Below are 15,071 nucleotides of genomic sequence, written 5' to 3'. Positions count from 1 at the left end.
AAACAGTAACATGAGTTTGCTCTTTGAGGCACTTACTTTGGATTTACTTTACAGTCTAGATTGTTAAGAGAGTAAAATCTGTATCCTGAGAGGAAGAGCTGTAGTACCTAGTACCGTGCTGGTTATTTCCAAGCAGAAGTCCATTACATGCTTTCTCTGAATTGTACATATTTGTTGAAGCACTTAGATGGTTGCAGATTTTGACCTTGGTAAATAAAGTCGCCAAAACCTGATCCCTGATGGTCCCGATTGATTCTTCATGAGCGTAGCCCTGAGCAAGCGCGCGTGCGTTGGGTGCCGTCGGGTCCCTCAGTGGCCAAGCGGCACCAGCACCCAAGAGCTGCGGCCCTCAGCGCTCGGAGAACGAAGTCACTTGTGCCTAACCGGTAGCGAGCGCTGAAAATCAGGAGGGGAGAAACCTTTTCTCTTCCTGCAGGTTCTTTTTCCCCTCTCCGCTTTTCAGCTGAGCCCTGGGAGGCACGGTTCTGCTCTGCCAGCGTTCACCCAGCAGAGGGGGCAGCTGCCTTCTGCAAAGCGCGTGGTAGTCATTGCTAACGCTTAAGTTTTGATGGCTGGAAAAGCATAGAAAAGAGGTAAGAAAGAAGTATTCTCGGTTGGTTAACATCTCTATGTTCAGTTTCATTACCAGGGTTAAGGCTGTTACCGATCCCTCTACTGGTGATAATGGACATCAAAAGCAGAAAGGAAAGCACGGATGCGAGCGCAAACACGGCTTGGAAAGCTCAGTGTGTGTCCCTTGGCTCTCGGGTTTATTCTGAAGCAGGCTCTCCTCCCCAAGGTTTACCAGGCAGACCGAACCTCTGCAGCCATGCCCCGGTGGTTTGTCCCTTCAGAGGCTCCACGCAAGTACTGTGGGCGTCAGGCTCAGAAGGACGGGGAGCGGAGCGCTCCTGGGGCTCGCAGCCTTGTTATTCAGCTCCAGTTCTGCTTGTATCCATCTTCTGTATTGGGACACACGGACGTAGATCCCAGGGAATCGTGGTCGGCCACAGCCGACCCCAAAGCTGGCGATCCCCACGAGGTAGTATCTGTTGGTGGGGGGGTGATAGCACGCCAAGGGTCCTCCGCTGTCTCCCTATAGATAAGCAGAAACCCCACTGGTGAAGATACTCCCTTCCAGGAAAGGATGCAGACTTAGGCCAGTAATACATCAGCTAAGTTAACTGGAGAGTAATAACGATGCTAATACGTGGGTAGCACAATGCAGACCAGATCTGGTGGTGCTGGGTGAGACCACCGTGACCAGAACACCACACCTGCATTAGTTTCGGTGTCCTTAACTAAAAGGTGGTTGGTTTTCTTGCTGCACCTTTTCCTTCTAAGGCTTTTCTCCCTGAACACGTATAAATCTGCTTGTGTTCTTTATCTTTTTACTGTGTTATCATGGGTTTGAGATGTGCGTCACCGTCTCATGCTTTTATTCCTGCTGCTCCTTTTGCACTTCTGACGTGTTTTCTGCTTCGTATTTGTGCCATTTTAGTGAATGATGCTACAAATGCTGGTCATCACCATGCCCCTGACGCTCTGGCTTCCATAGGGGCAGCTCGGGTGTAATGTTCCTTCTTACCTGGCAGGTATCGGGGCCTCCCCATAGAGAGCCAGCGCAGATCATGTTGTCGTTAACCAGCCCTCCGTAGGCATCAGAACTGTTACAGACATTGGAAGGAATGACTTCCACTTCTGCTTCTTGTAACACCGCTGAAGTTTTACCTTCAGTGCAAGACAGCATATGAAAAGGTGAAATACTCGTGCTATAGCAATTCCTGCTGTGCTTCCCCTGCCCCATTCAGGCTTTAGCTCATTCCTGCGTGTACTTAGTGGGTGACACAGAGATTGTGCCTGCTTCTAACAAACTTCAGTGGGTTAAAGATGTGCGGGCTTCAGAGGTGATGCAGTGTTTGTGCTGACTCGTCTTGCTCAGAGGCTTCAGGGTTGTTGGTTTGCAGTAACACTAAACCATGGGCGAAGCCTTGGGCGGCCTGGTTTAGCGTGAGGTGTCCCTGCCCATGGCAGGGGGTTGGAACTGGGTGAGCTTCAGGTCCTTTCCAACCCAACCCATTCCCTGAGTCTATGATTCTAATAAGAAAGCTTTCTGCAGACAGCACTGAGAACCTGGGAATGTGAACCTAAAGTCAGGCGAGTTCCCTTTCCTGTGGTCAGGTGTTTCAGCAGTTCAAGGAGGTGATCCTGCCCCTCTGCTCTGCTCTCGTGAGACCTCACCTGCAGCATTGGGTGCAGTTCTGGTGTCCTCAACATAAAAAGGACATGGAACTGTTGGAACAAGCCCAGAGGAGGCCACGAGGGTGAGCAGGGACTGGAGCACCTCCTGTATGAAGACAGGCTGAGGAAGTTGGGGCTGTTCAGCCTGGAGAAGAGAAGCTGTGTGGAGACCTCAGAGCAGCTTCCAGTATCTGAAGGGGGGCTATAGGGATGCTGGGGAGGGACTCTTCATTAGGGACTGCAGTGACAGGACAAGGGGTAACGGGTTCAAACTGAAACAGGGGAAGTTTAGATTGGATCTAAGGAGGAAATTCTTTGCTGTGAGGGTGCTGAGGCACTGGAATGGGTTGCCCAGGGAGGTTGGGAATGCTCCATCCCTGGCAGTGTTCAAGGCCAGGTTGGACAGAGCCTTGGGTGACCTGGTTTAGTGTGAGGTGTCCCTGCCCATGGCAGGGGTTTGGAACTGGGTGACCTTCAGGTCCTTTCCAAGCCAACCCATTCCATGACTCTATGTTCCACCTGGAAGAAGAGCGAAGGAACGTGTGCCTTTGGTGGATCTGCTCTGCTCAAAACGGAAACCAGCGCTTGGTGATGTGCGATAAGCCCAGAACCTCAGCAAGCTTGAGGTCAAGCTTGAGTGCCCGGCCCCTGCTGTGAGCTCAGCACCCGCTCAGCACCACAAAGCCCGTCCTTACCTTGCTCTTTCTTGCGTCCCCAGCCGCTGATGAAGCATTGGGTTCCGCTGTGGGCGAGTGGGTCCAGGTGCGCCGGCGGCAGGCAGATGGGCTGGACGGCGCTGCCGTAGCGCACCGCGGAGCCGAGCTCCAGCACGGCCACGTCGTTCTCAAACGTGTCTCTCCTGAAGCCCGGGTGCACCACGATGCTCCTGAGGTATCTCCGGGTGGTGTGGGCACCGGGCTGCCCAAGGTTGTGCACCCCCAAAACAGCCCGCCAGGTGTATGGGTCCCTAATGGGGAGTCAATGTGGGTTGGGCAATTAAGGTCCAGTAAACCCTTTCTTTGGTGTCATTTAACTGATTAACTTGCTGTTGGCTCATGCACCTGGAGGAATACACACTGGAAACCCTGCAGGAACCATGACCTGGAAGGAATTCGGCTGAGCCCCCTTCGGTGTGGCTCGAGCACTCAGTTTCCTATTGCTGGTTATGGCTCTAAAGGCAAATTCAGCTCCGGGGTTTAAGCAGATGCTCGGATGTTGCTTCCCACCCCATCTCAGCAGAGGTTTTCCTTTGGAAAAGGTAAAAGAAGCACGGGTTTATGTGGCAGAAAGGAAGTTGGTTTAAAGCCACGATGCTTACAAAGAGCGTGCTTGTACCTAGCTCGGGGGAACCCGTTCACTAGGAGTTACAAATAATGAATATTTATATTAGATATAGATATATGAACATAAATGTATATATGAACATATGAGCATAAATCTATATAAACATAAATATATATGAACATATGAATAGTCAGTATAGATTAAACATATCAATATATTCATATGAATAGAATGAATGAATAGAAATTGAATAGTTCAACTCATTCACTAGAAGTTACAAATAATTAATATCTGTATTAAATATATATGTGAACATAGATATGAACAAATGAATATTTAGTATAAATATATTAATATATTAAATATACTAATATATTATTCATATGAATAGAATGGGAATGAATAGAAATAGAACTAATAGTTTCATTCTAGTGAATGAAAGTCGTTCACTAGAAGTTAGAAATAATATTTGCATTAAATATGTATATGAACACAAATATATATGGACATGTGAACATAAATATATATCTAAACATAAATATATGTGAACATATGAATATTTAATATAGAATAAATAGATTAATGTATTAAATATATGCTTATATTCAGATATTATTCGTATGAATGTATGAATATTCATATTAATCTTAGGCATAGGGCCAGAGTCATTCACACCTGGTTCCTATGCAGGTACGTTGGCCAGAATCCCTGCTGCTATCCAGTGGGAACTGAACCTGGGACGAGCAGAGTGCGGGCTCCAAAGCTCAGCTTCGCCTCCAGCACGCTCCCGGGTGCCAGAGAGCTAATGGGGCTGGAGCCCCCCTCCGGATGAACGCCTGTGGAAGGGCCTTAATGGGAGAACCAAGGAGCTGATCCAGCCCAGCCCTGCGGAACGCCGCCGCTTCCGAAGTCCAGGCATCGCGTTAGCGTTCGGCTTCCTTCGGTCACGGGTAAGCCAACGGGATGGACCTGCCTGAGCGCGTGTGGGTTGTGCAACTGTGCTAAGGGCCACAGCAACGACACCGGGGTGAGGGCTGACGTGCAGCAAAGCTGCTCCGGGTACAGCTGCAAGGCCTCTTCTGAGGGTGCCCAAAGGATGGTAAGGCAGGAAGTGGGGAAATAGCGTGAAACCCAAGGAATTGTGGAGTTTCCCATCTAAATACTGAGTCCTTTCCTTTAAATTTCCACGTAAATTTTAATCATCGTAATTAAGTTATTGACTGTTTTGTTAAATAGTTAACTATTTAATTAAATGATTAACTAATCGATTAACTCATTTAATAATTAACTAATTAAATTGTTGACTAATTAAATAATTAACTAATTAAATGGCTACTTAATCATTTTCTGTTTGTTTTGCTAGCTTATCAGAATCTACCAAGCAGAAAAATGAGAGCTCCGTGACAAAACCAGCCCCCAGGCTACCAAAACCATCACATCTAAAGCAAAGAGCCCTTCATTGGAAGCACCAGAGGTTGGCCCGGACCCAGCCAGGTGTGAGTATCCAAGGCTTCCTGGTCTTGACTCATAGACTCATGGAATGGGATGGGTTGGAAAGGACCTTAAGATCATCCAGTTCTCAACCCCCCTGCCGTGGGCAGGGGACACCTCACACTAAACCAGGTCACCCAAGGCCTCATCCAACCCTGGCCTTGAACACCACCAGGGATGGAGCATTCCCAACCTCCCTGGGCAACCCATTCCAGTGCCTCACCACCCTCACAGGAAAGAATTTCCTCCTTTGATCCACTCTAAACTTCCCCTGTTTCAGTTTGAACCCGTTACCCCTTGTCCTGTCACTGCAGTCCCTAATGAAGAGTCCCTCCCCAGCATCCCCACAGCCCCCCTTCAGCCTGGCCTTCGCGCACTGCCTCTGCGCTATGAGAACTCAGAACCCCTTTGCTTTGCCTTCTGTCCAGCTGATGCTTTGCTGCTCTCCCGTGGTGCCCTCCTCCCAGTCAGCCAGAAGCGGTGCCCGCAGCCCTCCTACCTCCTCCCCGTAAGGCAGTGGCCGGCGGTAAGCACCGAATTCCCATGGACCAAGACTCCTCCACAAACGTGCGCGTATCGGCCGCCACCGCGGTGAAGCTGGAGGGCTCACGAGCCACGGCCAGCTCCCACCGCTGCGTCGTGCCCAGCTACGATCCGGGCTCCCGAGCTGCCTTCCAGGAGCGGCCGTTGGCCGCACGCTGCGAAGCGGAACGGGGGCAGTTGCAGGGTGCAGCCTGAAACCCGGCCTGCGGCGCGCTGCCGGCATGCTCAGGGCTTGGGTTCGGTGATGCTTTGGGGTGGGTGTATTTGGTTGGTTGGGGTGGGGGTTGAATCTACAGTTGCTGCGGCAGGGCTGCAGGTGTTTGCAGCTGGAGCCGAGGTGCTGGGGCTGTTTCCTTGGGTTGTATTTAACGCTTGTATTTCAGTGGTTATTCGTGTATGGGCAGCCTGGTCTAGATGAAGATGATGTTCCTGCTCAAGGTAACCTGGTCTAGATGAAGATGTCCATGCTCAAGGTAACCTGGTCTAGATGAAGATGCTCCTGCTCATGGCAACCTGGTCTAGATGAAGATGTCCCTGCTCAAGGTAACCTGGTCTAGATGAAGATGCCCCTGCTCAAGGTAACCTGGTCTAGATGAAGATCTTCCTGCTCATGGCAACCTGGTCTAGATGAAGATGCCCCTGCTCATGGTAACCTGGTCTAGATGAAGATGCTCCTGCTCATGGTAACCTGGTCTAGATGAAGATGTCCCTGCTCAAGGTAACCTGGTCTAGATGAAGATGTCCCTGCTCAAGGTAACCTGGTCTAGATGAAGATGTCCCTGCTCATGGTAACCTGGTCTAGATGAAGATGTCCCTGCTCATGGTAACCTGGTCTAGATGAAGATGCTCCTGCTCAAGGTAACCTGGTCTAGATGAAGATCTTCCTGCTCATGGCAACCTGGTCTAGATGAAGATGCCCCTGCTCATGGTAACCTGGTCTAGATGAAGATGCTCCTGCTCATGGTAACCTGGTCTAGATGAAGATGTCCCTGCTCAAGGTAACCTGGTCTAGATGAAGATCTTCCTGCTCAAGGTAACCTGGTCTAGATGAAGATCTTCCTGCTCAAGGTAACCTGGTCTAGATGAAGATCTTCCTGCTCAAGGTAACCTGGTCTAGATGAAGATGCTCCTGCTCATGGTAACCTGGTCTAGATGACGATGTCCCTGCTCATGGTAACCTGGTCTAGATGAAGATGTCCCTGCTCATGGTAACCCTAGATGAAGATGTTCCTGCTCATGGTAACCTGGTCTAGATGAAGATGTCCCTGCTCGTGGTAGCCTGGTCTAGATGAAGATGCCTCTGCTCAAGGTAACCTGGTCTAGATGAAGATGTCCATGCTCAAGGTAACCTGGTCTAGATGAAGATGTCCCTGCTCAAGGTAACCTGGTCTAGATGAAGATCTTCCTGCTCAAGGTAACCTGGTCTAGATGAAGATGCTCCTGCTCATGGTAACCTGGTCTAGATGAAGATGCTCCTGCTCATGGTAACCTGGTCTAGATGAAGATGCTCCTGCTCATGGTAACCTGGTCTAGATGAAGATGTCCCTGCTCAAGGTAACCTGGTCTAGATGAAGATCTTCCTGCTCAAGGTAACCTGGTCTAGATGAAGATGTCCCTGCTCAAGGTAACCTGGTCTAGATGAAGATGTCCCTGCTCAAGGTAACCTGGTCTAGATGAAGATCTTCCTGCTCAAGGTAACCTGGTCTAGATGAAGATGCTCCTGCTCATGGTAACCTGGTCTAGATGAAGATGCCCCTGCTCATGGTAACCTGGTCTAGATGAAGATGCCCCTGCCCATCACAGGCCTGGAACTGGATGAGCTCTGAAGGTCCCTTCCCACCCCAGCCCTCCTATGTCTGTGATTTCCTGTGTGTGCACGTACTGAGGGTGAGCAGCTTCCAGCCCCCCCCGCTCCATGAATTCACCTACTTGGGCACAAACGAGGTTTTTCCCGGTGTGTCCATGGGGAGCCACCACACCCCCTCCCTCTCCCCCACCCTCCCAGCCCCTTCCACCCCGCTCCCTACGCCCGCCGTTGTGCCTCAAGCACGGTACCATCCGGTGCATCCCGGGCCGCCGTCACCACGGCCACGGCACCGACCATCACCGGTGGCACCAGCAGCAGCACCAGCGCGGCCGCACGCAGCTCCCACCGCATCCTCTGCCGGGGGGCACCCATGGAGGTGCGGGTACCAACAGCGGTCGCTATGGCGACGGTGCCGCTCAGTCCCCACCGCGCATCATGGAACGCGGTTGATGCTGGGAGCCGGCCCCGGTACCTTCTGGGGGGGGGGGGGGGGTAGCAGCGCCTCAATCAGTGCTTGGGAGCAGGGGGAGAAGGGGAGCAGCTGATCCCAATGGCACTTGGATGCTTCCCAATGGCAGGAATCAGTTACCCGGAGCGGAGCAGCCCCGGGGTGCCGTTAACACCAGTTTAACTCCTGCTGGGATCCTCGGGGTATCCAAGCCAAAGGAGGAAGGATTTGGGATGGGGAAGGTATGAAACAGGCGGATACTTGAGGCAAAGCAAGAGCTCTGACCACGGCGAGCCTCTCCCTTTATTGCAATGAAGCTTTAAACCTCCCGAGCTCCTCAGCTGTCGGAAGCAGGGCTCTCACGACGTGGGCCGCTGGGATTAGGTGGTGCTGTGTTGGTTGTAGGGACGCAGAGGAGGCCCGGCAGGGCGCCGAGCTACTTCACAGCGTAGCCCATGATGTGAGGGTGCGTGGGAGTCCAGGGCAGCGCCACGGTGGTGTGCTGGAGGTGCAGCTCCGAGAAGTCGGCCTCCTCGAGAGCCTTCCACGTCTCCTTCGTGAGGCAGCATCCGTCAAAGAGGAGTTTCCAGGTGGGATGCCAGACCCGCTGCCAGAAGTGCTTCCAGCTGCAAGGGTCGGCGGCCACGTGCTCGAGGAAGTAGAAGGCGCCTCCCTAGGGAACACAAAGTCACCCCAAGGGGAAAGCGTCACCTCCTTCTGCGTCCCGTTCCCTCTCCTGCCCCCCAACTTCCCTGCCTGCTTTGTGCCTGGGAGGTGTTCAATGGGATTCGTGTGAGCAGGGATCCAAAACGCAGTGGTTTCTGCTCCCTCTGGTTCAGTTCCAGTTGAGGTTTGCATAAGGAATCATAGAATGGGTTGGGGTGGAAAGGACCTGGAGCTCCCCCAGTTCCAACCCCCTGCCATGGGCAGGGACGCCTCCCACTAAACCAGGTCACCCAAGGCTTCATCCAGCCTGGCCTTGAACACCGCCAGGGATGGAGCGTTCCCAACAGGGAAATGAAGGGAAACGCGGCAGTCCCACTCAGACCCTCGAGGGGTTGATAACGCAGAGCACTGCCTCGAAAAGGCCTCTTTAGAGGCTGAAAGGAACCCCAAACCCCAGCCTGTTCAAAGCCTTCGCCTGGGTTGGGCTGCAGGGGAATAAAGGGCTGTCAGGGGGCAGGCGGGTGGCTCAGCCCGCTTCTAAAGCGGCTTATTCACTAAATAAATGAGTAATAAAGACATAATACAGGGAATAAATACATCATGAAATAAAGAAAATCACGGAAATAAATGAAAGAAAAAGAAATAAAATTAAATAAATTATACACTAATACGCTTCTTCACTAAATAAATTAATAATAAATAAATAATACACTAAATAAATACTACACTTGTTCACTAAATAGCACACTTACTCACTAAATAATAATAATTAATACACTAAATACTACACTTGTTCACTAAATAGCACACTTATTCACTAAATAATAATAATTAATACACCAAATAAATACTACACTTATTCACTAAATAGCACACTTATTCACTAAATAATAATAATTAATACACCAAATAAATACTACACTTATTCACTAAATAGCACACTTATTCACTAAATAATAATAATAAATACACCAAATAAATACTACACTTATTCACTAAATAGCACACTTATTCACTAAATAATAATAATTAATACACCAAATAAATACTACACTTATTCACTAAATAGCACACTTATTCACTAAATAATAATAATTAATACACCAAATAAATACTACACTTATTCACTAAATAGCACTTATTCACTAAATAATAATAATTAATACACCAAATAAATACTACACTTATTTACTAAATAGCACACTTATTCACTAAATAATAATAATTAATACACCAAATAAATACTACACTTATTCACTAAATAGCACACTTATTCACTAAATAATAATAATTAATACACCAAATAAATACTACACATTCACTAAATAGCACACTTATTCACTAAATAATAATAATTAATACACCAAATAAATACTACACTTATTCACTAAATAGCACTTATTCACTAAATAATAATAATTAATGCACTAAATAAATATTACACTTATTCACTAAATAGCACACGTTCACTAAATAATAATAATTAATACACCAAATAAATACTACACATTCACTAAATAGCACACTTATTCACTAAATAATAATAATTAATGCACTAAATAAATATTACGCATTCACTAAATAGCACACTTATTCACTAAATAAATGAATAATAGACATAATACACGAAATAAATATATAACATAAAGAAATAAATAAAAATAAATTAAATTATACACTAAACAAATAGTACGCTTCTTCACTAAATAAATTAATAATAAAAAAATACACTAAATAAATAGTACACAGTCTGTAAATGAATTATTAATAAATAATACACTAAATAAATGCATGATAAAATAAAATAAATGATAAATAAACTAAATCGCTAAGACAGGAGATGAAGACTCCACCTATTCCCTAAATAAGACTCAATGCAGGCTAAAGCAGCTTATTCCAGTGCAGGCTTTCAGGCCTGCTGGGGGAGCGCCCCGACCCCAGTGCACGGTGTGGGTGGGGAGCAGCTCTAAATCAGAGCCTGCCCTCACTGTCCTTACGGGCCAAGTCAGCAGCGGTTCTCATGGCCAGACCTCGCTTTGTAGGGTTTTAGTCCTAAGCACAGGCCGACCACCCCAAAACCTCCTTTTGCCCTGATTCCTCCCCTTTTTCCCTGATTATTTCCCCTTCTTTCCTGTTCCCTCCTTTTCCCCTGATTTCCACCCTTTTTCCCCTGATTTCCACCCTTTTTCCCCTGATTTCCACCCTTTTTCCGCGATTTCCACCCTTTTTCCCTGATTTCCCCCCTTTTTCCCTGATTTTCACCCTTTTTTCCCTGATTTCCACCCTTTTTCCCCGATTTCCACCCTTTTTCCCCGATTTCCACCCTTTTTCCCTGATTTCCCCCCTTTTTCCCTGATTTTCACCCTTTTTTCCCTGATTTCCCCCCTTTTTCCCTGATTATTTCCCCCCTTTTTCCCTGATTTCCCCCCTTTTTCCTGATTTCCTCCCCTTTTTCCTTGATTTCCCCCCTTTTTCCTTGATTATTTCCCCCCTTTTCCCTGATTTCTCCCCTTTTTCCCTGATTTCCTCCCTTTTTCCCTGATTTCTCCCCCTTTTCCCTGATTTCCTCCCTTTTTTCCTTGATTTTCCCCTTTTTGCCCTGATTTCCCCGTTTCCCTGATTTCTCCCCTTTTCCCCTGATTTTACCCTTTTCCCTAATTTTCCCCCTTTTTCGCTGATTTCCCCCCTTTTTCCCTGATTTCCTCCCTTTTTTCCTTGATTTTCCCCTTTTTGCCCTGATTTCCCCGTTTCCCTGATTTCTCCCCTTTCTCCCTGATTTCCCCTGTTTTCCTTGATTATTTCCCCCCTTTTTCCCTGATTTCCCCCCTTTTCCCTTGATTATTTCCTCCCCTTTTCCCTGATTTCTCCCTTTTCTCCCTGATTTCCCCCTTTTCCCTTGATTATTTCCCCCCTTTTTCCCTGATTTCCCCCCTTTTCCCTTGATTATTTCCCCCCGTTTCCCCCGATCCCCCCCTTTCTTTCCCCCTTCCTTTCCCCCAGCGCACTGCCCCCGGGCTGCCCCCCGGTTCCCCCGCTCCTCCCAGCCCGGTCCCCACCTCCCGCAGCACCCGCAGCGCTTCCCCCAGGACGCGGCTCCCGTCGGGCACGGAGCAGAGCACCAGGGTGCAGACCACGGCGTCCTGCGAGGCGCTGGGCACCGGCCGCAGGTCCTCCCCTGCGGCCACGAGGACCCGCTCGTAGCGGACGTGCTGGTTGCGGGCCATGCTCCGCAGGAGGCTCCGCTGGAAGCCGGGGTTGCTGTCGCTGCAGGTGACCCTGCATCCCGGGGGATAGAACTGGAAGTTGACTCCGGGGCCGGTGCCGAGCTCCAGCAGCTTCAGGTCTCCGGAAGGGCTCCTGAAGGCGGGGAGGCTGCGGAACAGCTCCTGCTTCAGCCCCTTCGCTTCCCTCTCGTAAGCGGCGCTGAACCGGGTGAAGAAGAAGGGGAAGAAAAGCCTCCTGCAGAACGGCTGCCAGAGGCCCACCGCGGCCAGGATGCGGATGGGCAGGACCAGCAGCGCGAGGCAGGCGCGGAGGAAGAGGATGGAGGCCTCCTTCATCACGGGGCAGAGCATCCCCACCGAGCGGCCCTCGCTCCTCCGGGGTTTAGGACCCCCGACCCCGTGCTCCTGCCCTCTTGCAGCGCATCCAGCCCCGTGCATCCTGTGCGGTACCGGCTCCGGGCCCGGACGGAAGGGGAAGGCGAGGGCTGCGTCCCAAAGCATTCCCGTGGCACGCTCGGCTCTTGCGTAAGGAAGGGAATGTTTGTCCACAACCGGTGCCAAGGAGCTGGTCGGGTTACAAGCCCTACGTCTTAAAGCAACCGCCTGGAAACCGGGTTTGGGGCGGGAGGTGCGGGGGGGGGACCCTAAACCTGCTCCTTTGGGTGCTCCAGGGTGAAGGATGGGGCGCTTTAAGGGGTTAAATCTGTTAAACCCGGGGGAAGAGTTCATTCACAGCCCCCTCGTCAGCAGCCGGGTGAGCGCCGTGAGCTCCTTGCTGCCCCAAAGGCAGGTTTCAGGCCGGCTTTGCTATGGGCTCCTTTGCGGGGAAGGGAGCTGCTTCCCTCAGCTCTCTTCCAGAGGAGGAATCGCGGAACAGGGGGAGAACAGTTGGTTAAATCGGGAATAATGGGATGCAGGGAGCAGCCCCATGGGATGGAGCCAAAAACCGTGCTGAAAGCATCCCATGGAGCTCGGGCGGCTTTGCCAGGGGGCTCGGTTGCGATGGAGACCGGTGCTAAAGTTTAATAGCGTTTAATTGCATTTAATAGCGGCTAATTGCGCTGTTAATTGCTACTACAGGGGAAGGAGGGCTCTAAGTCCCTCCTAAAGGCCGCTGCGCTGTGCCCGGTCTCCGGGCACGGAGGGGATGCGCTGCTGCCCCATGCGCTGCCTCCCCGCTCTGGTGGCGAGGAACCCGGTCCGGACGCAGCCGAATCCTTTTCCCCTTGGGAAGCCGGGAATTCCCTTATGGAAACGGCTCCCGCTCAACGAGGGGAAGCGCTCGGAACGGGGGGGCCCTTTCCAGCCCTTTGTGACACAACAGAGCTGGGGCGGAGCAGGAGCAGGGACCCGCGGTGCCTTCGCCACTCTCCCCGCTTTGCCCTTGCCCGGAGGATGGCAGGGACCCCCCCCAGCACCCCCGGGCTGGGCTGGCAGGAGGATGGAGGGGCCCAGAGCAGAGCCCATGGGGTGCTCACGGTGCTGCCGGAGCGAGAAGGTGAGTGAGGGGCCCCATGGGGCTGGGGGGCAGTGGTGGTGCAGGCAGGGAAGGATGTGCCCGGGCAGCCGGGGAGGGAGCAGCGCTCCCCTATGGAGTCATGGAATGGGTTGGGTTGGAAAGGACCTGAAGCTCATCCAGTTCCAACCCCCCTGCCATGGGCAGGGACACCTCACACTAAACCAGGTCACCCAAGGCCTCATCCAACCTGGTCTTGAACACTGCCAGGAATGGAGCATTCCCAACCTCCCTGGGCAACCCATTCCAGTGCCTCAGCACCCTCACAGCAAAGAATTTCCTCCTTAGATCCACTCTAAACTTCCCCTGTTTCAGTTTGAACCCGTTACCCCTTGTCCTGTCACTGCAGTCCCTAATGAAGAGTCCCTCCCCAGCATCCCTATAGCCCCCTTCAGATACTGGAAGCTGCTCTGAGGTCTCCACGCAGCTCCAGGCTGAACAGCCCCAACTTCCTCAGCCTGTCTTCATAGGGGAGGGCCTCCAGTCCCTGCTCATCCTCATTGTCTCCTCTGGGCTTGTTCCAACAGTTCCATGTCCCTCTTATGTTGAGGACACCAGAACTGCACCCAATGCTGCAGGTGAGGTCTCACGAGAGCAGAGCAGAGGGGCAGGATCACCTCCTTGGTCACGCTCCTGTGGATGCAGCCCGGGATACGGTTGCTTTCTGGGCTCAAGCACTCACCGATGGCTCGTGTTCATTTTCTCATCCACCAAAAGGACCGGAGCCCCTCGGCATCCTGCCCTGCTCTCCTCCTTCTCCTCCTCCTCCTCTTCCTCCTCCTCCTCCCTCCCCTTCCTGCTCCTTACCCTTGTACCACCTCGAGTGGAAGAGCATCAAACACATCGAAGCCTTCAACAACAGCCCCGTAAAGGTAACAGCATCCCCTGACGGGGCCCCGCTGCCGGCTGCTGCATCCGTGGGTCCCCTCTCACGCTTCCCATCCGTGGGTCCCCTCTCACGCTTCCCATCCGTGGGTCCCCTCTCACGCTTCCCATCCGTGGGTCCCCTCTCACGCTTCCCATCCGTGGGTCCCTTCTCACGCTTCCCATCCGTGGGTCCCTTCTCACGCTTCCCATCCGTGGGTCCCTTCTCACACTTCCCATCCGTGGGTCCCCTCTCACGCTTCCCATCCGTGGGTCCCTTCTCACACTTCCCATCCGTGGGTCCCCTCTCACGCTTCCCATCCGTAGGTCCCCTCTCACGCTTCCCATCCGTGGGTCCCTTCTCACGCTTCCCATCCGTGGGTCCCTTCTCACGCTTCCCATCCGTGGGTCCCCTCTCACGCTTCCAATCCGTGGGTCCCCTCTCACGCTTCCCATCCGTGGGTCCCTTCTCGCATTTCCCATCCGTGGGTCCCCTCTCACGCTTCCCATCCGTGGGTCCCCTCTCACGCTTCCCATCCGTGTCTCCGTGCCCCCCCTCGTTGCCAGGGCTTGCGCCTCAAGATCGATTTCCTCACCAGCATCTGCAGCGTGCTCCGAGCCGCCCGGCTCCACGGCCTGCAGGAGGGCCTGGCCGCCTTCTGCCGCAGCCACCGCCTCATAGAGAACATCAGGGTGAGAGGGGCAGCACCCATGGGGTGGGTGCCGGCGGCACCGGCTCCCCCCCCTCACCCCCCGTGCCCTGCAGATGCTGCTGGAGCAGGAGCTCATGGAGCAGGTGCTCACGGCCGTGCGGCACCTCGCCATGGAGGTCATCGCGGAGCTCAGGTACCCGCGCGTCCCTCCCGGGCGCCGCTTTGACCCCCAGTGCCAGCACCCATCCGGACCCCCGTGTCCCGGCAGCTCGCTGGAGGCGGTGCTGGTGGGCCAAGAGAGAAGCCTCCTGGAAGCCTGCTTCAGGAGCGTGTT

General features: G+C 52.0%; 2 protein-coding genes across 2 annotated transcripts; both read right to left on the bottom strand.

Annotated features, from left to right (window-relative positions):
* Positions 1-833: 833 nt before the first annotated feature.
* TMPRSS12 (transmembrane serine protease 12) lies at positions 834-7,738 on the bottom strand. Its single transcript, XM_061443322.1, is given in 5 exon segments — positions 834-1,096; positions 1,589-1,731; positions 2,937-3,208; positions 5,516-5,714; positions 7,615-7,738. Coding segments are annotated over 5 exon segments (984 nt in total). The 3' UTR covers positions 834-850.
* A 474-nt stretch (positions 7,739-8,212) lies between these two features.
* TMT1A (thiol methyltransferase 1A) lies at positions 8,213-12,040 on the bottom strand. The gene is made up of 2 exons (XM_061443321.1): positions 11,537-12,040; positions 8,213-8,487 (listed from the first exon to the last, which is right to left on the bottom strand). Exons 1-2 carry the CDS (start codon positions 12,038-12,040, stop codon positions 8,251-8,253), a joined length of 741 nt encoding a protein of 246 aa, XP_061299305.1. The 3' UTR covers positions 8,213-8,250.
* Between the last annotated feature and the right edge of the window lie 3,031 nt (positions 12,041-15,071).

The sequence above is a fragment of the Pezoporus flaviventris genome, unplaced genomic scaffold, assembly GCF_033815535.1.
Source record: "Pezoporus flaviventris isolate CSIRO_AGI_PZ_B2104156 unplaced genomic scaffold, CSIRO_AGI_Pfla_v1 ptg000350l, whole genome shotgun sequence".
NCBI lineage: Eukaryota > Metazoa > Chordata > Aves > Psittaciformes > Psittacidae > Pezoporus > Pezoporus flaviventris.
Note: the sequence above shows the minus strand (reverse complement) of the source record. Positions and strands in the feature narration are given on the sequence as shown.

Excerpts from the sequence above, each read along its gene's own strand:
- TMT1A (XM_061443321.1), bottom strand. The coding sequence starts at position 12,040 with ATGAAGGAGGCCTCCATCCTCTTCCTCCGCGCCTGCCTCGCGCTGCTG. Across the intron at positions 8,488-11,536 it reads CGCTGCGGGTGCTGCGGGAG|GGAGGCGCCTTCTACTTCCT; the intron begins GTGGGGACCGGG and ends TGTGTTCCCTAG.